This window comes from Lepidochelys kempii, chromosome 11 (genome assembly GCF_965140265.1).
Source record: "Lepidochelys kempii isolate rLepKem1 chromosome 11, rLepKem1.hap2, whole genome shotgun sequence".
Lineage (NCBI taxonomy): Eukaryota > Metazoa > Chordata > Testudines > Cheloniidae > Lepidochelys > Lepidochelys kempii.
In genome coordinates, this window is record NC_133266.1 from 58,969,947 (window position 1) to 58,996,605 (window position 26,659).

At 41.3% G+C, this 26,659-nt stretch overlaps 3 protein-coding genes across 8 annotated transcripts in view; 1 reads left to right on the forward strand and 2 right to left on the reverse strand.

Moving 5' to 3' along the window:
- Positions 1–1,036: 1,036 nt before the first annotated feature.
- On the reverse strand, positions 1,037–10,898 carry PPIL3 (peptidylprolyl isomerase like 3). Of its 3 annotated transcripts, none has more exons than XM_073306388.1 (7): positions 10,875–10,898; positions 8,819–8,864; positions 7,107–7,181; positions 5,576–5,669; positions 4,778–4,845; positions 4,147–4,265; positions 1,037–1,995 (listed from the first exon to the last, which is right to left on the reverse strand). In XM_073306388.1, exons 2-7 carry the CDS (start codon positions 8,819–8,821, stop codon positions 1,869–1,871), a joined length of 486 nt encoding a protein of 161 aa, XP_073162489.1. In that variant the 5' UTR covers positions 8,822–8,864; positions 10,875–10,898; the 3' UTR covers positions 1,037–1,868. The 3 variants fall into 3 exon arrangements, with proteins under 3 accessions (XP_073162489.1, XP_073162488.1, XP_073162490.1); XM_073306387.1 differs by lacking the exon at positions 10,875–10,898 and adding an exon at positions 10,414–10,689; XM_073306389.1 differs by lacking the exons at positions 7,107–7,181; positions 10,875–10,898 and adding an exon at positions 10,414–10,690.
- NIF3L1 (NGG1 interacting factor 3 like 1) lies at positions 9,946–22,804 on the forward strand. Of its 3 annotated transcripts, none has more exons than XM_073306385.1 (7): positions 9,946–10,132; positions 11,869–12,312; positions 14,724–14,889; positions 15,933–16,059; positions 16,524–16,662; positions 19,163–19,246; positions 21,739–22,804. In XM_073306385.1, exons 2-7 carry the CDS (start codon positions 11,877–11,879, stop codon positions 21,921–21,923), a joined length of 1,137 nt encoding a protein of 378 aa, XP_073162486.1. In that variant the 5' UTR covers positions 9,946–10,132; positions 11,869–11,876; the 3' UTR covers positions 21,924–22,804. The 3 variants fall into 3 exon arrangements, with proteins under 3 accessions (XP_073162486.1, XP_073162485.1, XP_073162487.1); XM_073306384.1 differs by lacking the exon at positions 9,946–10,132 and adding an exon at positions 10,182–10,529; XM_073306386.1 differs by lacking the exon at positions 9,946–10,132 and adding an exon at positions 10,875–10,896.
- Positions 17,477–26,659, reverse strand: part of ORC2 (origin recognition complex subunit 2) — a 32,987-nt gene continuing 23,804 nt past the window's right edge. Inside the window, exon 15 of one of the 2 annotated variants that reach the window (XM_073306371.1) lies at positions 17,477–26,644. In XM_073306371.1, coding sequence (XP_073162472.1) covers positions 26,558–26,644 — 87 coding nt within the window. In that variant the 3' untranslated portion in view covers positions 17,477–26,557. The remainder of the gene's footprint in view (positions 26,645–26,659) is intronic. The other variant, XM_073306369.1, reaches the window with a different exon arrangement.

The following is a 26,659-nucleotide window of genomic DNA, read 5'->3' on the forward strand; positions in this document are numbered from 1 at the left end:
ACTCTTATGGAGCATCAGGACAGTTAGTTGCTATGCTTGTTATTACTAGTATTACAGGACACTCATCAATACATCCGGCTCAGCGCCAGGTCTCAACTGAGCAAAGACTGAAGTGTACCAAATTAAGTGTGATTCTTCTTGGGATCCTGGCAAGTGGGAACTGAGGATAGTATCAGTAAGTTTATTTCACTTTCAAGCAGGGGCTTAGAAGGGGAAAGAGAAGGCGCACCAAAGTATTTTAATACCCTCGGCTGCATGCTTTACAAATGGAGGCTCTTCGGCTTCACTTGTCAGTGGGTTCCTTTCTCTCATCATCATATTGCATTGCCCTAGGTTACTGTAGCTCTTATCCCACAACACACTGATTTCTACTAGGCCCATCTTCCCTCTGCCCCTATTACTTGTGGAATAACAGGAAGAAAAGGAAGTTAGCGAATGCATGGTCATCTAGTATTCTTGAACAGAAGCTGTGCACAGATATGAACATTTATACTATCTGTGACAGAATGAACCTGTGTCCACACCCCACATCCGATTGTAAATCTTTGCACAATATCTTGTATAGTATCATTTAAAAACTCATAATTTCCTGGTTATTATCATCCTGATAAAATGTGTGGCAACACTGCATGTGAAGTCATGAGATTCCACTGTATGGTGTTATTAATTCATGTTCCAGACTGAGGTTGGCAAACAGGTCTGTCTCAAACAAAGGAATGTGTGCTCTGCTTAATCTGCATTTAAGCGGTAAACAGAATCATCAAACAGGAAGGGAAACAAAGGGCATTCAAACAGGTGAGGGACAAAGTAGCAACGACCATCCTGCCCTATAGATTCTTTGTCTCCTGAATCTCTGCTGGAAGTTTTTCAAGAGGGGGACTGACACTCTAAAAAGGAAGGACAAACACCTCAAAATATCCCCCCCATCTCTCTGCCCATCAATTCACTGCACCCGAAGGAATAAGGGACATAGACATTGGACTGGAGAAGGAGTCCTGACCTAAGAAGTTTGGTCAGTAAGACTGCTGAAAGCATGTGGTGAGAAATTTTGCTTTAATCAGATATAGTGTGTTCAGTTAGGCACCAGTAGCGTTTTAACTTTATTTCCTTGTAACCATTTCTGATTTTTATGCCTCATTACTTGTACTAACTTAAATCTCTCTGTGTAGTTAATAAACTTGTTTTATTTAATCCAGTGTGTGTAAACTGAAGTGTCTGGGAAACTCCATTTGGGATGGCAAGTTATGTGAATATTATTTCTATTAAAAGCAAATAATGGACTTTTTATAAACTTGTATTGTCCAGGAGAAGCCTGGGCAATATAGGACATACATTTCTGAGAGGGGGTGGGGAGGGTGGAATCTAAGACTTGGAGTGTGTTCGGCTGCAGTATAGCCCAGGCTGGTAAGAGCCAAGTTATGGCTGGCTGGCTGCAGCACGCACACAGACATAGCTGGCAGTGACTTGCATGCTGGAGGCTGTTAGTGACCAGTCCAGGCTGGAGCCTACAGCAGCGAGGCATTGGAAAGGGCATCCTAGGTTAGAGGGCAGGGGTGACACAGTGCCTCATTAGTCTGGATTGCACACTAGAATGTTACACTGTCATGTTCAGTACTGTCATGTTCAGTACTAAAAGTTCATAAATCAGAGCCTTGGCAGACTGTCTGGAATAGCTGGAACTACCATTTGAAAACCCCATTTGAGGCTCCCCTTTGGACCCTGCCTGATGCTGTCAGCTCCTGAAAGTCCTGCATTCAAGCAGTAAAGGTCTGATCCAAATTAACTAACACCTTTTTAGTGTCACATCAACACTATGAGTAGAAGTCAGTCTGACCAGCTTCTCAGGAATCTGTCGAGGCACTTTATGTCTATGAAGCCAAAGGGTTGGCATGAATTGTGACATCCTTAATGTGAACATCGTTAAGAGGTCGGTAGGTTTTCTCATTCACTGGGAGCTTCTCCAGCTCATCTAGGGTCTCCAGACCATCAATTACCCTGGAAAGAAAGCAGAACAATCATGAAAATTCTCTTGTAATGAAAGGCCCACCTTTCCTTTCATAGTCTCGGTATTCCAAAGCAATTTACAGTGAATTAAGGTACCTGCCATGCAAGGACTGAGTAAGAAAGTAAGATAGCTATTATGAGTTTACTAGTAATTTAATGTCCCCTGGACATAATAACCTATTGTGAAAGAGAATTTTGAGTGGCCACGTATGACTCGTGGGAGGGTGCCACAGTCCTTTTAATTTCCACTTGGGTAGCCAGAGAGATCTAAAGTTCCATTTAAAGGACAGCATGCTCCTTTCCCCTGCCCTGTCAGCACTTAATATGACACCCAAACTGGGTTATGATTTTTCCTCCCCACAAACAGGATACAAGTAACTCCCATTGACTTTGCGATATCACAATTCAACCCAACCCTTTCACTCCATAGCTATAAATTGCCTGAGAGGATTCCCGAGAGGTTGGTCAGACTGATCATGGCATTTAAAACTACTCTAGCAAGATACTCATCAAATTGGACTTCACTGGGAATTACTCATGTCCTCTGACTGGGGAATCAGGCCATGGATGACAGATTCTAATCAATAATGTTCTGACACAGAGGCAGGAGCGGTACTAACCATTACTGACCACATAAATCTGATGGCTCTGGGACATTCTAGATACTGATTTACTACAGGATAAATTTAGAGGTAGAGTTTATACTTCTGGGTTTCTGTCCAAGCTGGAAAGGTGACATGAGAAAGCAACTTAACACTAATAGATACCTTACAACTCTTTAAACAACTGTTACTATGACCATCTGAGAAAGAGGTAAGGAAACATCCAAAATACTATGAGGACAACATTAATATAAAAACCATGTTTCTCTGTGATACTTGTAACAACAGTAGGTAAAAAAGTAACACCTATGCCTAGATGACTATAACTGAAAGATCAAAGGAAAAAAATATTGTTTTCACTGCTGGGAGATAAAGCAGTGTTTCTCCTAGCAGTTTCATTCCCCATACTATTAGGATAAATTCATGAAGCCTCACTTCATGTGAATAAATTAAATATTCAGCTCTCAAAAATATCCCATGCTGGTTTATTTCTCCCTTTAAAATGAAAAGGAGGACCGGTATGCAAAATTGTAGTGATGACCAAAGAGGGAAATGCTACAAACCAAAAGAGAGAAACTTACAGACACTGTCAATACTAATAGGCCCCAAGTTGGGCCTACATTTTCTTTTCAATTTGTGTATGTAGTCCTTGTAATTCTTTAAAGTTTCATCCCCCAAAATGCCATGCATAACAGTGCTCTTTCCCAAAAGAAATATATTCCAGTAGCCCCCCAGCACTCAAACAGGACCAACAACAATTCACAAGATTTTTTTCCCTTTTTCTATTCAACCTGAATGTCAGACTCCATGGAAAGCTACTCTTTGATATATATTTGAAAGGAAAGTTTCAGTTTTAGTACGTTAGTTTAAATCTCTGACTTCTGAGATCTCTTGGGCCCATCAACATGTACGTTCTTATCTCTCAGAAGCTAAAATAAGCCCAACAGAAGTATAATTGGACTTACAGCATAGCTGGTAAAGCACACATAGTTTACCAAAAATATGCCATTCAGACCCTCATTGCACAAGACAAACAAAATAATTAGAGGTCCAATCCTACAAGCAATTCTACTCAATTCAGTGTGACTACTTGTGAGAGAAAGGGGTTTGCAGATCAGGATACACATTTGTAATGCTATAATTTATAAACATTTTCCATGGAAAATTAATAACTGCAGCACATTTCATAAAATATTGACTTGTGGTATGATTACCTCATTCTGTAATTTCCACATCCAGAGACTGTGTCCAGAAACAATTCTACATAATAAACTAGTGTGTGCCTGGGTAATAAAGATATTCACCTATTTTAAAGGGGCAATTATAATTAAAAGTGAAAAATACTTTGCTTATGTCTTTTAAAATACAGTACAACAACCTTATGTAGTATCTAAAGAAGTCAGTCACAGTTCACACTTATGTAGCCAAGACTTGTACAGGTTTCTGCTGTAACAGGACTATAGATTTCTACTACAGTTGCCCTGGTGTATCCTTGCCCTTCATACTGTATCATGAGGAGGCACACTGCTGGGTCACTTACTTCCCAAAGACAGTATACTTCATATCAAGGTGTGGCTGTTTGCCGTATGTAATGAAGAACTGAGATCCATTGGTGTTTGGGCCATTGTTTGCCATGGAAACGACACCGCGGACACTGTGCTAAAAGAGAAGTAGAAATGGAAGAAAACGCATACATACATATTCTGTGAATGCATGACTGCAGCCGACAGCCAGGGCTTAGTTACCTAGCATTCTGACTCCCAATCTTTATTACAATAGACAACAAAATCTGACTCCCTCCCAGTTGCCAAAACCCTCCTTTGTGATCCGCAACTAGCCCCTCAGATCTGACTCTGCCATGTCAGATGTCTCCCTTTCACCCCTCCCACAAGGATGCGTGAAAATCACCTTAGACCAATACAAAACTTCCCCACCTCACCCTCCACAGAGAGAAGCAGCCCTAACTCTACATTTCCCAAACTACTGAAACTCTCCAGTACCCCACTTCAATAACAAGCCTCCCATTATCTTACTGTGGGCTTGGACTTTAATTAACATATTTTCAAAACCGTTATTTAACCCCAATACTATGCAACATTGATCGTCTCTTGCTCTTGAGACTGAATTCATGTGAAGAAACATCAATAGTATATTGAAGAGCACAGAAATACCTTTAGGTGTTCACTATATTCATCTTCAAATTTCCTGCCCCAAATGCTGTTACCTCCTTTCCCAGAGCCTGAGGAAGTAGTGACAGGGATGGATTACTTTCTTCTCAGGGTTGAGAAAGAATCTCCTATCACAGTCATTTTCAAAAAATTTTGAAACAGAATATTGGTTTCTTAAGTTACAGTTAAAACTCTAGATAGCCTGTAAGCTGTCTGAGGCAGGGAATCAGGTTTTCGTGTGTGTGTTAGATGCTGTACAAACAATGAGGACCTGATCCCAATTGGAACATATGGGTGCTACTGCAATTTAAATAAATAATAACTTAGAGCAAGAGAACAAAAGACTGAGATATTCCCAAATTCAAATTAATATGACAGCAAACAGCAATAGACGTGAACCAGGCTTTCCTTCAAATAGCAGACACTTTCTGAATCATAGTCCTAAATGCCACACAGACAGTGTTCAGAGGCAGTGTGACCTGGTCACAAGCATGGGAAACAGGAATCTTTGCATTCAAATGCTGGATCTCCCACTGATTAGCTGTCAAATCACAGCAAATGATCATGGAGATAATACTAGGCACAGAATGCTGATTGAGAGGATTAAAATTTGTACAGTGAACTGAAGATGTAATTAGCTTATGACTAGAATTAATATTTTAAATCCAGAGTGAATAGCAACTTATCTGAAAGTACCCAGATCATGAAAGTCGCTCTCATCACTACAGCGTTGTGTTACTTATCTTGCCTCCCACCTTTGAGAAAGGGCTCAATATACCAGATATTAATGGAAGGATTTACCTGTTGGATCCCCTGTCTGCACCATGAATCCTTTGATATTCCGGTGAAATATGCAGCCATTGTAGTAGTTACTAGCACAAAGAGCCAGGAAGTTCTATAGGAAGAGCAAGAGTGCTCAGTAAGAAGCAGTCCAGCAGTAACATGTTCTGTGCTGGACACATTATGTTATTCTGAGAGGAACACTCAAGGGTGACAGGAATAAAATTAACCCTTCCAGCTTTGGTTTGTATTGTGAGCATAGTATGCTATCACTGTGTTATCTCAGACTGCTCCTGGTTATTGAAATACATTTAAAAAAAATAAGTTTTCCATGATCCCTCATCACCTCTCCCTTCCTCCTTAAAGACTTACCAAAAATACTAACTGTGCCAGTAACAATAAAAAGTAGACTGAAACCTTTTACACCAAAACCAATGCATCAGGATTGGTGGTTTTCTGCAGACACTCTATAGAGGGGAAAAAAATATCTAATGGACACAAACAGTTGGTCATATTACATGAAAAAACACTCTTCTATAGTGTTTTATTTATATTCAGACTGGGACTGCCCAAGACTAATTTAGTAAAAGGCAAAGTTTTGCAAAAAAACCCAACCCCAAACCAGGAAAAAGGTAAGATGGCCAAGTTTTTTTCTCTCTCTCTCTCCCCTTTTGTTTTTAAACTCATTTTATCTTTTTTATTCTTCCATGTACGCTGGTAACAGAACATTACAAAGTGGGGTCTCTTGTTAGGAAGCTGAGTTAGATTGAGGGTCCTATAAACCTATTTTCCATAGATAGGCTCCTATTGTGCAAAGATTTATGAGTGTACTTAACTCTAGGAGCTGTGAGTAGTCTAACTGAAGTAACTGAACTACTCTTGCTGCTTCAAATTAAGCATGTGTAAATATGTTTGGGTTCAGGGCCATAATTAGGAACATAAGAAATGCCATACTAGAGACTATTTTTAATCCCACTCCTGTTATTATGGCAGCAGGTCCTGAGGGACCCATGGGATCCTGGTCCCACTGCAGGGTTCTACACTAGTCTCCCGCAGGTCCATCTAGTCCAGTATCCCATCTCTGGTAATGGCCGGTATTAGATGCTAAAGAAGAAGGTGCAAGAAGCCCCATCATGGGCAATCATGGAATAATTTGCCGATAGAGGAGTTTTCTTCCTAATCCTTGACAGTGATTATCTTATGCCTAGAAGCATGAAGGTTTACATCTCTTTTACATTTGTATTCTGTCTAATGTAATAGTGTTTTCATTTTCCATATAAATGTCTAATCTTATTAAACTCTTGGCTTTAATGATATCTTGTGGCAATGAATTCCACAGGTTAATTATGCACTGTATGAAAAGTTCTCCTGGTATAAGTTTTATATTTGTTCCTTTTCACATCCACTGAATGTTCTCATATGATGCAAAAGGATAAATGGAAACATCCGAAATTTACTTTCTCTATACCATTCATTATTTTGTTTCTGTCATGTCCCATCTTATCTGTCTCCTCTCAATGCTAAACAGTCCCAGTCTTGTCATATTACTCACTTCACAGGCCTTAGGTGTTCGCTCACAGAATATCTCTATTTTAATATCTCCCACATCAGTGTGTAGTGTGACAGCCTGAAGGGAAGGAAAAAAAATTAAACCAGAATTTTGACTCAAAATCAAAGACTGAAAGCTACCAACTCTGCTCTATTCACTAGTCACCCTGGGAATATAAATGCATTTCCATTTCCAGCTAACTGTCTGTGTATGTGAAGTTAAGATGGAGACCAAAATCTGGATTTGTTCCTAAATCAAGTGAATTCCCTGAGCCCGTATGCATGGGATCTCACAGACACAAAAAAGCTGAGCTACATCCAGAAGTTAGTTAAAAAAAAGTTGTCAGTAAAACTGAGAACAAGATTAATGCTCAGAGCTTTTCTCGTTGTGCTGTCGCCAAGCATCACTCTGAGGAGTGAGACGGTGTCCCATGGACCTGCTCACATCCCTAGTGAAGACAACAGGAAGAGATTGGACCTCATGTGAATAAGGCCTGTAATTAAAAAGAACTAACAAGGTATTCTTCAGAGTAATAACAAAGCTCAGCTGCATATATTTTTTCATCTCTGTGAACCAGACCAACACTTTCAGCTCAAAGATGAGAGAAAAAATAGCCTAGTCAGTCATATCTCAGCACACCCATGCTGAAGACCCAAGTTCCTCCCAGTTTCATTCCATGAGATGGTAGTACATGCACTCAGTCAGTCTATAGTAGATAGGAACAAGTGCCTCATGTCACTGACTTGCAATCTTTCTGTTGAGTTAGCACTGACGGGCTGCAAAAAGTGTTTTATATAAGTCCTTCCTCTGAAAGGTGGTGGCTGCAAAGCGCAATTTTCTCAAAGATTCAGTTGAAAGGGGAAAAAAATAAAAACAAATCAGTAGTGTTACTCACATGAGTCAGTCTGTGCTCTGGATTATTCACAATGTATTTTGTGTATATGGGAGGGAATGTTTTTTGGGGGGTTGAGAATAAGCAATGGGATACACAAGTTTTCAGACAGATGAGTGTGCCAGATCACAGTTATCCAAGTGTTACACACAAAGCCATCATGCCTCTCTTCACCCAGATCACAAAATCACAGCACTTACATTGAAAGAACTATATTAATGTGGTGACAAAGCATCACGCTTACTAGTAGAGACATACATGTACACAAAAAATTACAAAACCAATGTTCTGTGGTGCATGTTTCCATACTTTATATAGAAAGAAGGGAAGACAATTGGCTGTGATCTCTATGGAGCCACAATAAAAGAAGTTTGTGTATCTATCTTGTTTGAGAAATGTAACCTTACACTTTATTTCCTGGGTTTTAAATTCTTTCCATTTTTTAAACTCTAACATTCTTAAAAGGGTAATATGTACTCAGACCACAGATATGTATTTACACCCTTAACACAGTTTTATGTGGGAACAGAGACCAAATGAGATGACCAAAATCATTATCCAAACCAGAATTTGAATTTAGTGCTAGTGAATCTAGCAGCAGAAGACTAATGCACTACCTAATCTCATGAAATAGTAAAACTGACATATTCACTTTTCCACAGCACACTGGACAGAAATCAATTAAATGGGTAGCTGAGCTTTACATCACAAGTTCTTTACAATAAACTAAATTGTGGGATTATTTGGGATTCAGAGCTGCTCTCCAGTTCTCAATACTAGATTCATAAAATTTAAAAATATATCTAAAAACTGCCTGTCTCACCATGTCTTTTTGTTAGGAGTCCAATGCAGACAAGTCAAATGGTTTCCTGCAAAGAAAACACATTTATTTTAGTTTTTCTTCACCACCTCCTTTAAAAATTCTAGAATCTTTTAGGTGGTCAGTGAAACTATACAAGTGATTGCACTATGGATTTTTACAGTAGTGTTCAGATCAACCTGTTCATAAGCATCTTATGTATATTACATAAACTACCCACCACTTAGAGAACTAGAAATTAATTGAACAAAGTATTTTTATAAACAAATCAATATATAGAAAAACTTCCATATGATGAGAGCCTGAAGAGATTGCAACTGTTCGATTTAAAGAGAAGATTCATAGATTTTTTTAAAGCCAAAAGGGATCATTATGATCTAGTCTGCCCTCCTGCATAATACAGGCCAAAGAACAGCTCTCAATAATTCTTGCATCAATCCCATAACTTCTGTTTGAGCTAGAGCATAACTTTTAACTAAACTGAGATTTAGTCTTCACTTAAAGACTGCAAACAATAGAGAACCTACCACCTTTCTAGAAAGCCATTGGAACAATTTTAATTAGTCACTGTTAAAAATCTGTGCCTGAATTTGTCTAGCTTCAGCTTCCAGTCCCTGGATCTCACTATGTCTTTTTCTGCTAGTTTAAAGGGCTGTTTACTATAAGAAATCTCCTCATACAGGTATTTGTGAACCGTGAGCAATTCACTTCTTAACTTTTTCTTCAACAAACTACAGATGATCTCTTGAGTACCTCTGTGTAAGGAAGGTTTTCCAGACCTCTAATCATTCTCCTAGCTTTTTTCTAAATACTTTCCAATTTTTTTGTATCCTTTTTGAAGAGTGGCCAAGTCTCAGTAACGTACAGACATAATACAACCTCCCTAATTATGACATTTCCCAGCTCATATATTCCAGGATTGTATTTGTCCTCTTAGCCGCTTATGTGACTGTGGAATTGTGGTTTATTTGGGCATCAGATAAAACATTCTTAAACAACTCTTTATTACAGTTCACATTTTTAAGGTTACATTTTTCCTCCCACACTCAATTATGCTCATGGTTGCTTTCAGCTTTGGGAAAGTGGGCCTTTTAAAGCACCCAGTATAGTAGACAGCTATTTCCGGTGGTCAGGGCACTATTGCTGGCACATAAAGGAAATTAGGCTGTGATCACTTGCACCCAAGTAACTACCCAGGTTATGTTCAGGGACCAATTCCCGTTCGCCCCTCGGGACGAAGTCTGATACCGAGCAACGCAAGGTCTGTTATGGCCCAGCACGGGGACTTTTGAGAGCAACCACCCATCACAAGCAAAGGTTAGAGATGGAGGCAGCGACCAGCCCGCTCCCTCCTCGGACCGGGCTGACTGCTGGGGGTCCAGAGACAAAGCGGCTCAGCCGGAGAGCGAGGGCTGGGCCGAGGGGGCCAAGCCCTTAACGACTCAGGCTCCACGGGGCTGCCCCAGAGCCGCTCGGCCCGGGGCAGGGGCTGGTCAGCCCAGCTGAGGGGCCGCTGCAGGGGAACTGGGGCCTCCGGCCCGGCTACCCCGGCGCCCCGGGAGGGGCCCAGCCCCCGAGCGCCGCAGCCGCCCGCTCACCTGCTTCCCGCGCTCGGTGCAGGCCTAGCGGAAGGGGCCGCTTCGCAGACGGACCAGGCCCCGCGCGGGGCGGGGGCGCTTTTCAGCGAGGCGCCGCCAGTCCCAGCCGGGCCGAGGTAGGTGGGTGTCGGTGCGCCCGCGGGGCTGCCGGGCCGGATCTTGGGGGCTGCCCTGCCTGGCAGGGGACGGGCCCGCCTGAGGGGCCCGCCCCCGGACAGAGGCGCTGACGCTGCCCCAAGCGAGGGCTGTCAGCGCGGCCGGGCTGCGCGCCGCGGGGGTCGGGTCATAGCGCCCTTCCCCGTGGCACCACTGGCCCGAGCAGGAGCCCTAGCCTGGGGGCAGGAGCGGAGCCCCACACTCTCTGTCATAGCTTCTTCCCTGGCTCTGCTCCCTGTGGAAACCCAGGCTCCCCAGACCAGCCAGTGGCGTCCCTGTGGTGGCATAGCCACAGCTTGTCTTACCTAGGCAGTGTTGCTAGATCAGGTAGCTTTTCTAGCCCTTATGGGTGCGCAGTAAAAGCATGGGAACATGGCCGAGCCTGCCCCATCTTCCCCAGACTGCAGAGAGCCTGAAACAGGAGTTCAGCAGGGTACCATTGTGCTGCTAACCCCTGTGTTAAAGGGGTGTGAAAGTAGAGGAAGGAAGACTAGTTTCAACACTAGAAGACGAAGTAAAAGTTTATCTTTATGATGGGGTTTGCAAATTCAGCCTTAAGATTTTCAAAGACATTGAGCTGAGAGAAGGATTGCTCTGCCCATGACTTGTTATTTAAGTCTGCCCAAGACCACAAAAGCTCAGGATCCCAAGATCTCTTGTGCTGCATGTGTTTAAAGTAGCCCTGGTTGCTTCTGTAAGAGTTTTGTTAGTGTCTACCTCTGTCTCATATGCAGCGTTCATCAATGTTGGAGAGCAAAGAATGGCACATTTTCCCCCCTGGTGGCTAGCAGTTCTTGTTGCCGTTACCGTCTGATCAAAAGCTGTGTTGACTTGTCCCCAACATATCATGTTCACCCATGTGTCTGATAATTCTGTTCTTTACTACACCAATTTGCCTGGTACTGCAGTTAGGCTTATCAGCCTCTAATTGCCAGGATCGCCTCTGGGCCCTTTTAAAAAATTGGCATCCTCCAGTCATCTGGTACAGAGGCCGATTTAAGCAATAGGATACATACCGCGGTTAGTAGTTCTTCAGTTTCATATCTGAGTTTCTTCAGAACTCTTGGGTGAATACCATCTGGCCCTGTAACTGACCACTTTAAGTTATCAATTTGTTCCAAAACACTTCCATTTCCATCTCTATTGAAAAATATTGAATGAGATGCCCAAGTGGAGGTGTTTTCATACCTGGGCTGGATGTTGGCCAGTCTGAATGCTCAGACATTGATGTTTAACTCAGAATTATCTTAAATTTCTGCCCTATCCCCCAACATCCCTAATTATGTTTTGCCTCTTTAGATATATGCATGCTGCTGTCCTGTGTGCACCTGATTCGCCGACCTCTCCAGTGCATCCAGCCTTTGCTTGTCTTGCCTTCACGCTCCTTCATGGATCTAAAAGCTCTAGTTTCCTCCTTGGATGACTTTGCTTCACTCTCTCTGGCTGAAAGCTGGGACAATGTAGGACTGCTGGTAGAACCGAGCCCACCCCATACTGTGAGCACACTCTTCCTAACTAATGACCTTACAGAGGAAGTAATGCAGGAGGCATTGCAGAGGAAGGCAGATCTTATCCTCTCTTACCACCCACCCATATTCCGAGCACTCAAGCGCATTACATGGAAAACCTGGAAAGAGCGTCTTGTGATCCAGGCTTTGGAACACAGAGTCGGCATTTACTCTCCACACACAGCATATGATGCCATACCTCATGGAGTCAATAACTGGCTAGCCAAAGGACTTGGTGAGATACCCCTTTTTTAACTGATACTCAATTTAAATTGCTCTTTAACAATACAGTGTAAGTCTATGAGAAATGTCTTTATCAGTTTTCCCAGGTGCTTATATGCATGATTTGAGTTTATTTTTTTAAAAGTGTGTTTTTTCATAATTTTAAAGTAATCTAAATCAGTGGTTCCCAAACTTGTTCCGCCGCTTGTGCAGGGAAAGCCCCTGCTGGGCCAGGCCGGTTTGTTTACCTGCCGCGTCTGCAGGTTCAGCTGATCGCGGCTCCCACTGGCCGCAGTTCGCTGCTCCAGGCCAATGGGAGCTGCTGGAAGTGGCGCGGACCAAGGGATGTACTGGCCACCATACATAATCATATGTTGGTAAAAAGTTCCAGATAGCTCTAGAAACCAAAGTTCATAAATTAAGTCTCTTATTTATCCACAGAGTAAACTTTCCCACATTGTACGATAAATATGACTCAGCTCTGACCTGAGAGAGAGAACTTTTAAGGCAGAATTTCCAAACTGGTCTGTGGACCACTGGCTGGCTGATCATATAATCTTGGATCTCATCCTTGGTTCCACCTTAGTGAAAAGATGGGAGCCCGTGATGGAGTACTTATTTTTTCACCCAAAAAGCACAGCATGTAAATTTCACTGTCCGCTAAAAATGTATACATTCTTTAATACTTTTAAGTATGTGACCCCGTCATATGGTATCTGAGCACCTCTGAACCATTGATGGATTTCATCCTTGCAGCATGTCTGGGACATAGGGAAATATTATGGAACTGAGGCCCAGAACAGATTGTGATTTGTCCAAGATCAAACTGGAAATAAGGCATTTTTTTTTTTCACATGGAGAGTAATTAACCATTGGAAAAAAATGATGAAGGGTTGTAATGAATTCTCCATCATTAACTATTTTTAAATCAAGACTGGATGTTTTTCTAAAAGATACAGTCTAGGAGCCACATAAGGTCGGTTCTATGGCCTGTGTTATGTAGGAGACCAGATGATTTCAGTGGTCTCGGAATCTATAAATAGGCAGGAAGCCTGTGAAGTGAGAACTGAACCTAGGTTTCCTGAGTCTTAGTTCAAGTGCCTTGACCATCAGACTGTCCTTCCTACCAAGCAACTGTGAGCAATTGTTGTAGTTATCACAAAGATGTGACGTGATTGGGACTAAAAGGCAAAGTGTCCCGCATGCTCATGAATGCTAGGTGTTATTTAATAAGGCACTCCAACCAGTATGCAGAGGCAAGTATACTGGCATTTAACACTAAACTAGAAAAAGTGCTAGAAAAATATATTGTAAGAAACAATCCTGAACCAGCCTCTGGGGGATGAGCCTTATAGGTCTTTTCCATCTGTAATGTCTATAGTTCTGTTATCAAGTGTATGAGAACAGAACCATTTGAGCACATTTGGTGGGTAACTTGACTACAATAGTTTAAGCCACAGATCACTGGATGTGCTCTGGTGTCTCCTGGATAATAAGAGTGGTTCCTTTCATATGTTTAGGGTGTAAGAACATTAAAAGAAACATATCCATTGATACTTAATAAATCATTCTTCCTCCCAGCAATCCTTATTTTAAGTTAGAAAAAAGTAAACTTTCTTCTGTTTTTATAAAGAGTTAAAATTGAGTTCTGCATGTATAATGCACTCTTGGGCACAGACAAGCTTTTGTAAAGTGCAAAGTTTAGCCACTTATACAGTATTTTAGCTACATGAAACCTCCTAGATTTTTATTCTTTACACTGAAAAATGGTTCAGGAATCATTGGTACTATATTTTCAGTAGTTGGCTCTCTAAGGCAGGTTTTGTACAGTACATCTTTGTGTTTATACAATACTTAGCACTGTGGCCGCTAGACAATAACATAACACAATACAAATAATATGTTAGCATTAGCCTACACGTACTTAAAACAGATTCAGTCCATCGGAGACAGCATGGCTTAGGGGACCACTGTTGGTGTCAGGAGAAGTGGGTTCTAATTCTTTCTCTGCTATTGACTCATTTTGTGACCTGGGTCATGTCACTTCACATCTCAGTGCTTCAGTTTCCTCATCTGTGAAATGGCGATAATAGTGCTTACCCACTTTATAAACCACGTGAGATCTTTAGATTAAAAGCACTACAAATGCTATTATCATCATCATCAAGCTGTTGAACAGTTTACTACAGATCATAAAAATAAGTTGAGACTTGTGTCTGACCATAAACCGGCCTTGCAAAATAATTATGGCAATTTACCAACACAAGAACAAAATCTGCTTGCCCATAGTTATGCTGATGATGATAAAGAAAAAAATAATGCTATTTTATTCACCTGCCACAAAAATAATATCTTCTGTGGTTGAGTGGACCAGTACAATTTTGCAAAGCTGTTAAATTTCTGTACTGCATGTTGTTTTCTCAGGTGCCTGTACCACTGTCCCACTACACCCATCAATGGCTCCCAGCTACCCAACTGAGGGCACTCACCGGGTGGAATTCAGTGTGGACCATACTGAGCACCTGGAGACAATCCTATCTAGCATGCGAGGGATCCCAGAGATTTCATCTCTCATTACTCTCCCTGCCAGGTACTGTGCATGGTTCTCTGTTGTTTTCTTCTGTTGCTTTGAAAAGGGAAAGGTGTTTCTTAAGATGCAAACTACAATAATGGGAAATAATATACAGGTGACTATCTAAGGTCTGGATAAGATGATATAACTTCTTATTGAAAGTTTTTACCATTGTGGGATAGTGGGCCTTTAAGATGGAGATCGAGATTATTTTACTATTATCAGTTTCTCTGGGTATTCTTCAGGCACTGGTTTTTATGTTCATAGTTGGTGGACTTGGATGCATTTGATGATAAATCTGACTTCCTCAGGTACAGCCTTCTGTGTCAGGACTTAATGAGGGAAGTTATTTAACTTAAAGTGTAGTGACCTCAATAATAAGGAGATGGTTAATGTGTGGGCCAAGTGGTATGTGGATATAGTGGGAATAGCTTTTTGTATGAAACTGAACTTTACCTTCAGGTGGAAGCTAAAAAGTGGCCTTCGTGCCATAAGGAAACCTTAAAAATCTCATTTTCAAATCCATTTCACAATTTGTTTGGAGTGAGAAGAACTGACTGAACAAGATGGATAGTCTTTCCTTTTAAAGAAGCCGTTTTTATTACCAAGTATTGAAATTCCAATCTGCTTTTGTGAGAACAGTGAAAATAACCTTTGTGGAAAAAATTTTAAACATGGATGCTAATGGCATTGAGACTAAACAGAACATGTGACCCTTCTGTAGTGTTTCTTTGGGCCGAAAGAATTTGCATTCAGTTTGCTCCACAAAGTCTAAATTTAATATTAAGTACAAACTGGGATTAAAGGGTGGCTAGTAACTCAAGAAGTTACAGGTACCAGTCCAATTGCAGAGATGGAGAGGAACAATTTTGTCATTCAGTTTGATGGGAGCAGTTTGGCTTAATTCCCGCATCCCCATTAAGCTGTATGTTTCTTTTATAGTAGTGTGTTGGTCTGGTACCACATCTCCTTTTTCTTTCTTCTGTGATAGAGTTATTCCATTAACTAGATTCTGAAATTCTGTTTTCTTAGTAAACACCAAAAATGCTGTCATTTCTCAGGGCTGAAGGTGAGGAGCAGACACGAGTCAGTTTGAACTGCACCCAGAAGGCGCTGCTGGAGGTGGTGGCATTATTGTCACGGAACAGCCTTCTTTATCACAAGACTGAAATAATGTTATTACAGAAGGTAACAGAATTCCCATACCAATTCCTCTTTCCATGAATTTAGTGCTTGTGAAAGGCACCAGGTTGATAGCCCTGGACACGGAAATCCTCTACTCACAGACCAGATACAGCACTATCAGCAGCAATGCAAGTTTCCCTGAGATGCCTCTATCAGTTTGCCTTAACAGTGACCTTGAGGGACTTGAAAGCATTTACTTTCTAAATCTGTGAAAATGATTGTGACCTACAGTAGCACTTCAACTAATAGTTAGTGTAGATGTGGCCAACCTGTTACCTAGTCCTTTGCAATATCATATGTATCTTTCTTTTGTAAAGCACTCAGAAACTGACTTTCTATGTTTAATTACTCCCCCTGTACTCAGCACTGTGGTGTCTAGATGTCAGTTCCTGTTAGAGTAAAAGGTGATGTGAACAGCTGCAGGGAGCACATTCACAGTAATTTTTTAAACTTCTGCTTCTCCGCAGCCTCTGCTTCCACATACTGGAATGGGACGCCTATGCACGCTGAGTGAGCCAGTCTCCCTGTCAGCCTTGACTGAACGAATCAAAAGCCATCTAAGGCTGCCTTACATACGCCTGGCCCTGGGAATGGGGAAGACGTTAGGTAAACAAGTCCACAAGTGTGTTTGATTTTTCCACTATAATTAGTGCCCCATAAATACAAGAAGTTGGTGGAGTAGTTATTACTGGTGTATTATCTCTCCTGTAGGACAGATATGCTTCCTAGTACCAGGTGGGTCTAAAGAAGAACTGGTTTTAGTAGTTATTATACTACATATATTCTAGAGCAGGGGTCGGCAACCTTTGGCATGCAGCCCATCAGGGTAATCCGCTGGTGAGCTGCAAGACATTTTGTATGTTGACCATCCACAGCTCCCAGTGACCACAGTTGGCCATTCCTGGCCAATGGGAGCTTGGGGAAGTAGCGGCCAGCACATCCCTGCAGCCTGCTGCTTCCAGCAGCTCCTAGTGGCTGGGAAGGGTGAACCACAGCCACTGGGAGGTAGGGGTGTGCGTGTCCCTGCGTGTCTGCAGGCAATCAACGTAAACAAAATGTCTCAGGGCCCACCAACAGATTACCCTGATGGGCCGTGTGCTGAAGGCAGCCGACCCCTGTTGTAGGGACTCCTTTTCTAATATAGTCTGAATTTTAACAGTGAATTTTGTGTTACACTGGTTATCACTGTGAGGGAGAGAGCATATAAACAGCATGAGCTGTCTTTTTCCATGAGTTGTACAATAGCACCTCCTGTTATAGGGTCTTTCCCAAGACTTTTGGGGACAAACACAGACATGCCACCTTGAAGGTAATATTCTAGAAACTCTTACATGATGAATTGAGATTTAACTTCTCCTTGAAATAGTAAGAATACAGTATACTTGTATAGTACCATACAAAAATATGTACATATCTGTTGGCATTATTAATATTGATATGGGAAACCACCAAACACTAATTTAACCATTATTTTAAAACAACATTTTATTAAATTCAAAGGTCAAATGATATTTATACAATTGTTTTAAACATGCCTAAAAAGCCTAAATAAGCAATTTACTACATCCAAACAATAACAAAACATTACGCATTTGATTAAGATGCTTACAAGTGGGCTAATCCCAGGGCTGCTTAGACCCATATTGGTTGACTTCAACCTGGTCAGGCAGCTATTAGCTATGAACCCTTTAAGAATTTACTTTTTATACCCTTTCACAAACAAATGGTGTTGTAATTGCCAATTACTGACATTAGCTAAAAGCCAATTTGAGGCAATTTACACTTATTTTCAGTTTTAAATTAGGTAAGATTTATGCCCTCTTTTTTCCCATTTTTATTTTCTCTGCCACTCCTTGCTTACAAGCAAAACAGTGGGAAGGTTTGGGCTTGTTTGTTTGTTTTTTAAAGACAGTTTGTTTTCTTTTTTGTTACTGCAGCTCTTTATTTTCACAGCCTTCTTTTACCTTCTGTTGGGGGCCTTCTCCCTACTAGCCACAAACTATAAAGCAAATGTTATTTTTTTAAACCAAACTTAAGCTAACTTTAATTTGTTTTATTTTATACTTATCCTACAATATCCATGTTTTGTGAGAGGAGAAACTGAGGCATAGAGAAAGGACTTGCCCAGGATCAAACAGCAAATCAGTAGCAGAACCTAGAATACAACTCAGGTCCTCTTGATCCAGTTACTTGTCCTAAACCACAATTGCCTCCCTTCAAACAGGATAACTTGTGAGACTGAATAATTGGGAAAGCTTGTCTTAGTTTTTGGTATTATCCCTGAGAAAGGCAAGTCTTATTAAAAAACTATCGAGATTAGCAGCTGTATTCCTAAACCATGCTCAGTGTTTTAAAGTCCCTAATTCAGTATAGACCAGTGGTTTTCAAACTTTTTTTCTGGCGACCCAGTTGAAGAAAATTGTTGATGTCTATGATCCAATGGAGCTGGGACAGAGGCGTTTGGGTACAGGGGTGAGGGCTGTAGGGTGGGGCCAGGAATGAAGGGTTCAGAGTGTGGGAGGGGGCTCTGGGCTGGGGCCGCGGATTGGGGTGTGGGCTTACCTCAGGCAGCTCCCAGTCAGCAGCATAGTGGGGGTGCTAAGGCAGGCTTCCTACCTGTTCTGGCACCGTGGACCATGCTGCACCCTGTAAGCAGCCAGTAGCAGGTCCGGCTCTGCATGGCTCTTGCCCACAGGCACTACCCCCTCCAGCTCCCATTGGCTTGTTCTTGCCATATACATATGAGATCATTTTATTCATTACTAATAAGACACTTCAACAGATGAAAACTTAAACTGCAGTGGTCAAGAACCAGCCACTGTGTAGCAATTTCCTCTTTTCTCCACACATCAACTGGAGAAGGTTCCTGCTAGTGAAGAGGAGCTGTCCATCCATCACTAGTTTACAGAGACCATGGCTTTTTGCTGCATTCCCAGTTAGTGGCCCATACACCTCCTCCAAACTAATATCCCCTCCCAGCACCCAACAAATTTCCATTGGGTGTACGACCAAGACAAGGGTAGGCACTGCATTTATCTGTTTTGAAGCCAGCATCAAGTCTGAGGGGTAGGAAGGCAGTTTAATTGTGGCACTTGCTGTCTTGCAGAAACCAAAGTGAAGGTGGCTGCTCTGTGTGCTGGCTCTGGGAGCAGCGTCCTGCAGGGTGTGGAAGCCGACCTCTATCTCACTGGTATGAGACTTGTTGTTCCATACTTAGCTTTATAAAATCGTCACTAGAAAGAGCAATCTGATTAGTTGCTGAGGAATCCAGCTGTGAAGAAGAATGTGGTATAATTGCAAACGGCAAGGAATCAGTTAGTTACTAAAAGAACAAATAAATCCTACAAGCAACAATGCAGGTCCAGTGCTAGATTGACCACCTGGTAACCTATGATAAAGATGTCAAATGTAGGAGAGACTCTGTTCAAGATTGTAGCCCAGTGTCCATGGGGAATTTGTCAGTCATCCCATCTTAGTGCAGATGCTTGTATTAGATGTGTATACATGCAAACAATTCAAGTCTAACAAAATTGTGGGCTACGTCTTTCTAATCATTAAGAGTAAATGATGGGCTTTTGAAATAACTAACTTTAAGAAATAAACAAAAAGGCTCCAGTCTTGCAACTGAAGGCGCAAGGGTGCATGACTGTGTGGAGCCCCACTGACTTAAAAGGAACTCCACATGGTGCAGTCAGTTGCAAAGTTCAGGGACTAAATCTAGGAGGAGACCTACAGTAAAAACTTAATCCTCATCTAAGCTTCTTAACATAGCATTTCTTTATGAGATGGTAATAATCTAGATTGCAGTAGCTCCCAAAATGTGAGAGGAAGACCGTCTACAACCCCAAAGAGCTTCCACTCTAAAAAGAAAAAAGAGAGGAGTAGGGGAAGCAAAGTGATCAGCGTGAGGCTAAGCATATGTTTCATTAGCAGGATGTTCATTTGTTGGTTTTGTGTGTTTAATTTTGAAGTGTCTAATTTAAAAATCATGTCTTTCTGCCACACTGGTGCCCAGCTTCAATTCCAGCATCCTTATAACCTGTTCTTCCTATATGTGAGCAGTTCACTCTGAGATATGTAGGTGACTCTTACCATACACACATGAGACCAATCACATAGGTGATTAGTGTTGTGGAAGAAGTTAGGAGGATTCTGTAGTCTGCTAGATGGACATGAAACCTTTCTTCTCTCCAGGTTACAGCTAGATCTTCCTTCTGTTAGATCTAGCTATTCAGTTTTAACCTGTAAACCTGGAAATCCACGACCTTCTGGACTGTGTGTAGCCCCATATTCCTAAAGCTGGGCAACTCACCTTCATTCTTCCCAACCTGGCTCTCCCAGCACAAAATCCAAACCAAAAGATGCACCCTGTAGAACATATCAAGTTGTTCTAACACAGTTTTCAATTAAACATTTCAAAACATCAGCTAGAATTACTGGTATTACATTAGTGCCTAAAATGTGGTAGGTGCTGTGCAGACATACAGAAAGGCAATTACATCACATAAGCAAGACATCCTTCAACAGCCAGTGCTGTGTGAAAAGCAAACTGTCTGGTTTGTTTGCACATATAGTCACTGCACTTCCAGTATCTAATATTGCTTTATAAGGTACAGTAGGATACTTGGTGTCTGAAAGATGCTGTGTAAATCCAAGCTCTAACGTGGGTGGAGGTAGAAAAAGTTCCTAATTGGTTAAATCCTCAGGAGGTCTCTGGAAAGTGCCTGGGAAAGATAATTTCAGCCATTGCAGGACAATCTAAAACGTAATTATTGTTGACAAAGAACTACATAGTAATGCAGACTCACCTGGAATGGTGTCATAGGGTAACTTCCCCCAGCTAATAAGAAGCTGTGGCTCCAGAAGAGGGTTCCTGGTCAAGAGAGCCTCGCTGGTAAGGGACCTAGACATAACCTTAGTCTATCAACTCCACTTAACTCAGTCCCTTCCCCTTCTAGCTAGAGATGCTGGGGGAATTTGTAGAAAAGTTCCAGCTGTGGGTGAAAAACTAGACCCTGAAGGAGCACTGTTCAGTATACATCAGCCTCACTGGACTTACTGAAGTCCACTAGGGTAAACTGAGGTAGAGATACAATGGTGGTGCTGCACCAGGCCTGCAGAGGTGCACTAGGAGCGAGGGCCCTCCATGTAGATGGATTATATAAACACATAGAAAGTTAGACTTATTTAAAAAAATAGGTCTAAATTATTAGGGTTAATGACAGATTTTAGAAAACTACATCAGAATATTAGTGTACTATTGAGAATGTAAATATAAAAATAAGTCTCCACTTGATGGAGGTGAGGGAAAAATAGTAAGAGTAAAAATTCCTGCAGAGGTGGGGGTTGTGGGGGCAAATACTCTTAAATTTTATGTAATGAAGTGTTTGAGGTCATTTAAGGTAAACAATTCTGTAAAGTTAACATACATGAATTCTTTAAAAAGAGCACTCTTGTATAGTGATGAATATCACAATCTGCATCACATTTCTCCTTTTGTGGGAAACATATTTCCATAGTTCTCTATAGGACTGTATTCTAGAAAATGGAACAACATAGTATTTTTGCAACACTACTCTTCCACAGGAGCAGAGACTTTTTAAATATATTTACTTACAATGAACTACAAATGATGCAGGTCTAAATAGCTAATCTACATGGTATCTCTTCTCATTCTGGCAGGAGAGATGTCCCACCATGAAGTACTGGATGCTGTTGCCAAAGGGATAAGTGTGATTCTGTGTGAGCACAGTAACACTGAGCGAGGCTTTCTGTCAGAGTTGCGAGATATGCTGGCTACACACTTAGAGAATAAGATCACTATCGTTGTGTCAGAGAGAGACAGAGACCCTCTTCAGGTGATATAGAAGAAAGCAAGGGTCACAGCATGGAGTCCAGAGTGTGTCCCCCACCACCGACTTAATGCAAGTGCAAACTTGATTAAGATGCTCTGAACTAGTGCAGTCCAGAATAACTGTACAATACATTCCCCAAAGTGTAGGAGAGGTAAAAATCTATCAGGTAAAAGAATGTTAATTTTGGACTGACACACTATTTCTTGAAGATTACTTCTTGCTGCACTCAGTAGGGATGGGATCATGAGAATGTAACTAAGTAATCCAGCAAGAACAATATAGATTGATGACATCAAGCCTATGCATCTTTGTTTCATAGCACCCCCCAGTATTAGAATATGTCCCTAATTATCAGTACAAGTGACTTATGTTTTAGGGAGTGGAACTCCTGTTAACATTGATCATTGATTCTGAATACTGCTAATGCACAGCAAACTATATAAAAAATGTGGAACAAGATTTTGGCATTTGGTACAAATATGGTAATCCTTTGTGTTGCATTAAGGTTCTTCCATCACAAGAATTGGGAAATTCCAACTTGTTCCCTTAACCTAATTATATATATCACTTTTAATTTGTCATCTTTAAAAAGCAGATTTTTTCACCTATGTGCCTAACACTGCAGGATTACTTACATTGAAATAATGTCTTTTCACCATAAATGTTGATCACTTACTTTATAGTTCAGTCAAACTTTGAAAATGAAAGGAAACGCTTCAGGTTTCACGCGTTTGGACTGTAGACAAGCAGGGAAATATTTATATTCAAACTAAAAATGTTTCCAAGACTTTAAATTAAAATGGACACATCCTTCTTTAGTGCATGTAAGAGACTGGACTTAGTAAAAATAATCTCTCTCATGCTGGAGTTAAGTTGTTTGAGACAGTAAGGAACTGGATCAGGAAGCAGTCAGGGGAGCAAAGGAGAAACATAGCTGGGAGTGTTTTGGAGGTGCATGATGATTTATAGATCTTCAACCTAGGATCAACAGATACCATCTGATTAGAAGATTGTATTCCTAAGCACTAAGAAATGGAATGTTTAGAGCAGTGTTATTTTTTTTAACTACATGTAGGTTCTGATTGCATGCTGGTTTGAGCCTTTAGCATGCAGTTGCTTCATGTTTTGAAGCTTATCTCAGCAACTATGAAGGCTAAATACTTTTTTTAAATGAAAATTGAGCTTTCTTGTGCAATCTTATGTCCAGTAGTAGGGTTTTGAATTAAACCCTATCATGATGGCTGGTAAGATAGAGAATGAATGCCTCCAGCCAGCACTGAGCCTCTCCTGCTGCCCTTGCTTTCTGTGCCAGGAAGCTGAGACTTATGTTCATTCCACTTCCCTGAAGATGGAAACAGTTCTGGTTAATAAGGGTCACTTATTTTCACACTTTTAAAAGCGACCTTCCCAAGAATTCTCACACATGGGAATAGTGAAACATGACTTTCTGAGCAGTGGAGTTGGAATCTAAACACAGCTGGGTATCCTGCTAAGCCAGAATGATTTTAATGTCGTCAGAAAATGGAGACTAGTGCTTAGTGCAGCAAAAGATGGCCATTGGCACTAGACTCTAAAAACCTGGCAGGGAGGGGTGATGGGGACCATAACCCTCTTCACAAGGCAGGAGAGGTGCCTACTGTACTTTCAGTGGAAACCTCAGAGACTAAGCTTTCCCTGTGCAATGTGCCTGCTTTCAAAACAATGGCTGCAGGTGCTCCACTTGTAATGCACCATCCCTACCATGGCCAGCGGCTTTACAGACCCAATCGGGACCTTCCTCATAGGTGATTGTGTATGACAACATTCAAACTACTTTTGTCTGAGGATCTGGAGAAGCTTCACTGACCTGCTCTATATACAATTCCCTTTAATATTAATTTCCTCTAGCCCAGACCTTGCACAATCCAGTTCACTCTGCCCTGCCAGCCCACATTGGTTAGAAGTCCATTCTTGTTATTAGGCCACTGTAGTTACCTGGGAGCAGCTCTGAGTACATAGACTTGAGCATACATGTTATGTGAGGGATTTAGCCAGGAATCTTCACTTAAAGATAAGTGGAAGCATGTGATTAAAGATTCTCTGCCATCTAACCAAAGCACTCATTTAATCATTAGTAAAATGTTTTCTGAGGCTAAGCTAGAGCTTGTTTTTTTCTGAACTTTCTTTGGGTAAATGAAAAAATTATTGCATTATGCAGTATTGCAGCAGGCTCAGCTGCATCATATAGACCAACACAATTGACCATAATTGGAATGCCAGCTGTGATACTAATTACAACTAACACAGTAAATGCATTATGATGTATCTGGTAGTCAAATGTTTTATCACCATTATGAATGCAATTCACTAAGCAGGAAGGGGAATTCAGACTGAATGAAGGACTCACTCCTACTTTATTAAAGTCAATGGGTGCAGAATTGATCCCAAAAAACCTAGAAATTAATTCTGTATTAACGGGCAGCCATTAAGTGACAGGAAATTAATGCACAGCTTAGGCAGTCATTTAATTGTTTTGAGAGGCTCAAATTTAGACATACTGCAGGGATTATTTACAGCAATTTACCTGAGCCTACATGAGGCAAGAACTGATTCTCTCTCTCTCTCACACATACACACCTACACCTACCTGTCTGTTAGCAGAAATGTACATCATCCCAGGAACCCATATAGCTGGTCTGAAAAGGTTGCCTCACTCCTGACACCTCTGATTCACTGACAAAAAAAATCTGAATCAATTAAAAGGTTAGGGGTATTACAGCACCACAGTGCTTGGTCCGAGTGAGTTTCAAATCTAGCAGAAAGACAGCTGATACTTAACTTCACTGGAAGCACACAGTTCCACCTCTATCTTTAACAATATGGGGGGGGAAGGGGGGGGGGAAGAGTACAGCACTGCATTGTGGCCCTCCAAAACAGAATTCAGTTCAGTTTTCAGTTCTACAGTAACCTGAGCATCAAGTGGTCTAAGCACAGGACTCAGTATGTGATGGGCACTAAAACAAAGTCCCTCCCCTGCTTAGATGGGAGTCACTACCAGGAGTTCTGAGTTCTAGCCCCAGCTGATATGCCTTTGGAGACCTCAGGTAAGTCACAATTTCTGCCTCAGTTCCCCATTGTGATGTTTGTAAGTCATTTTTAAGTGTTAAGTATTAGTAGTAAAAAGGGGGCAGACTTCCCTTTGAATTTTCAGAAACAGAAGATTCTGAGAACATAGGGGTGAACTGAGAATTTAAATTCACTTCTTAATGCAGCCATGCCTTGTGTCACCTGCCATAGCGTAGACAAGAATGAAAATGAGGTTTCTGTCATCTATGCACCAGGAGATCTGTGAGAGAAACTAGAGAACATGAATAAAAGTTTATTTAACATTCTGGTAATTCAAAGCAGTCATTTATAAGATGGATTGCCACAAGATTAGGCAATAAGAGTTCAAGTGTCCCTGAAGTCTGACTGGCAGAGTTTTACATAGGTGATAAAACTGCAGAGCCTAAAGGTGACCTGCAAAGGAAAAAAATACTACATCGGTGCCTCTGATATATGGAGAAGGCCTCAAAGTATCCTTACACTCCCACATAACCACATTTTTTCTTCTACACTAGAAATTCAGATCAGATCTCTGGTTTTCCTAGAAGGCACTATAGATCCTGGAGAACTGGTAGACTAGGACAGAGAAATCATGCAGGTGAAAGGAGACTGAAAGTTATCTCATGCAGACTGTTCGAACATAAACAATACATTTTAATTTAGTGCAAATGCCTAAAAAAATACCATGGAGAAAAGTGGTCTTTGTTGAACTTCTCATCTTCTATTCAGGACCTCCAAAAAGTTCGAGGAAATCCAGGTTAGACATCCCTGATTTTAAAAAAATACTTTATAGCCTTCTGTACATACCATAAAGCAGGAAAAAGTCACATTGTTTTTCCTCCCTCCCATTACAGGTCACTGTAGAGCCCTTCCCAGTCACAATTTTCAATATAGATTCCCCCTTGTAAAAGGATTTGGATTTTGGGAAAGCTCCTCTATTCTGTCAACATTTCAGCAGAGAGGGATGGTTTAATAAGTTACCCACAACATTTCAACCCCTTGTTATTTATGTTCCACTTTTATTCCATTCCACCCAACTTAACCACTCAAGGTAGATCACTTGGCATTCTAAAATCTCAGCAACTTCACACACTAGGAGCCCATCGGCATGACCAATGTAGGGAGTACTGGAAAGCACTGAGCTGTGAAAAATTACACCTCTAGTTCAAAATAAAGCTCTGAGCATGAAGTCATTGCATTCCTCAAGTGAGCTGCTCCAGCGAAACCTTCCTCTGCAGAGAGGTAATGAGCAGAAGGCACAATCTTACTGAAGAGTTAGTTTTCCTAGTCCGTAAGGGTGGCTGCATAGATACGAAGAAGGCATCACGTGAGCTGGAAGACTAAAAGCAGACAAATCTAAACTCAAGAGTAAGATACGTCTTGCTTATAGAACTCTTTACCCAAAACTACTCCAAGTAATTAGAACACCAAACTTAGAAAGTGTCACATTTCATTAAGTGGTCCAGCAGCCCCGGTCAAAGGGAGAGAGTGATCCAAGTTCAGACTCCTCTCCAGCAGCCCTTGATAACAGTCGGTGTAGATGGTTTGGGATTTGAGAGGATTCACATGTCTTCATCCTCTTTTTCTAAAAAGTCAGTCAAGGTTCCGTTGTCTACAGGAATTAATAAATACTCCACTCCATCTGTTCCCTGAAAACAGACACA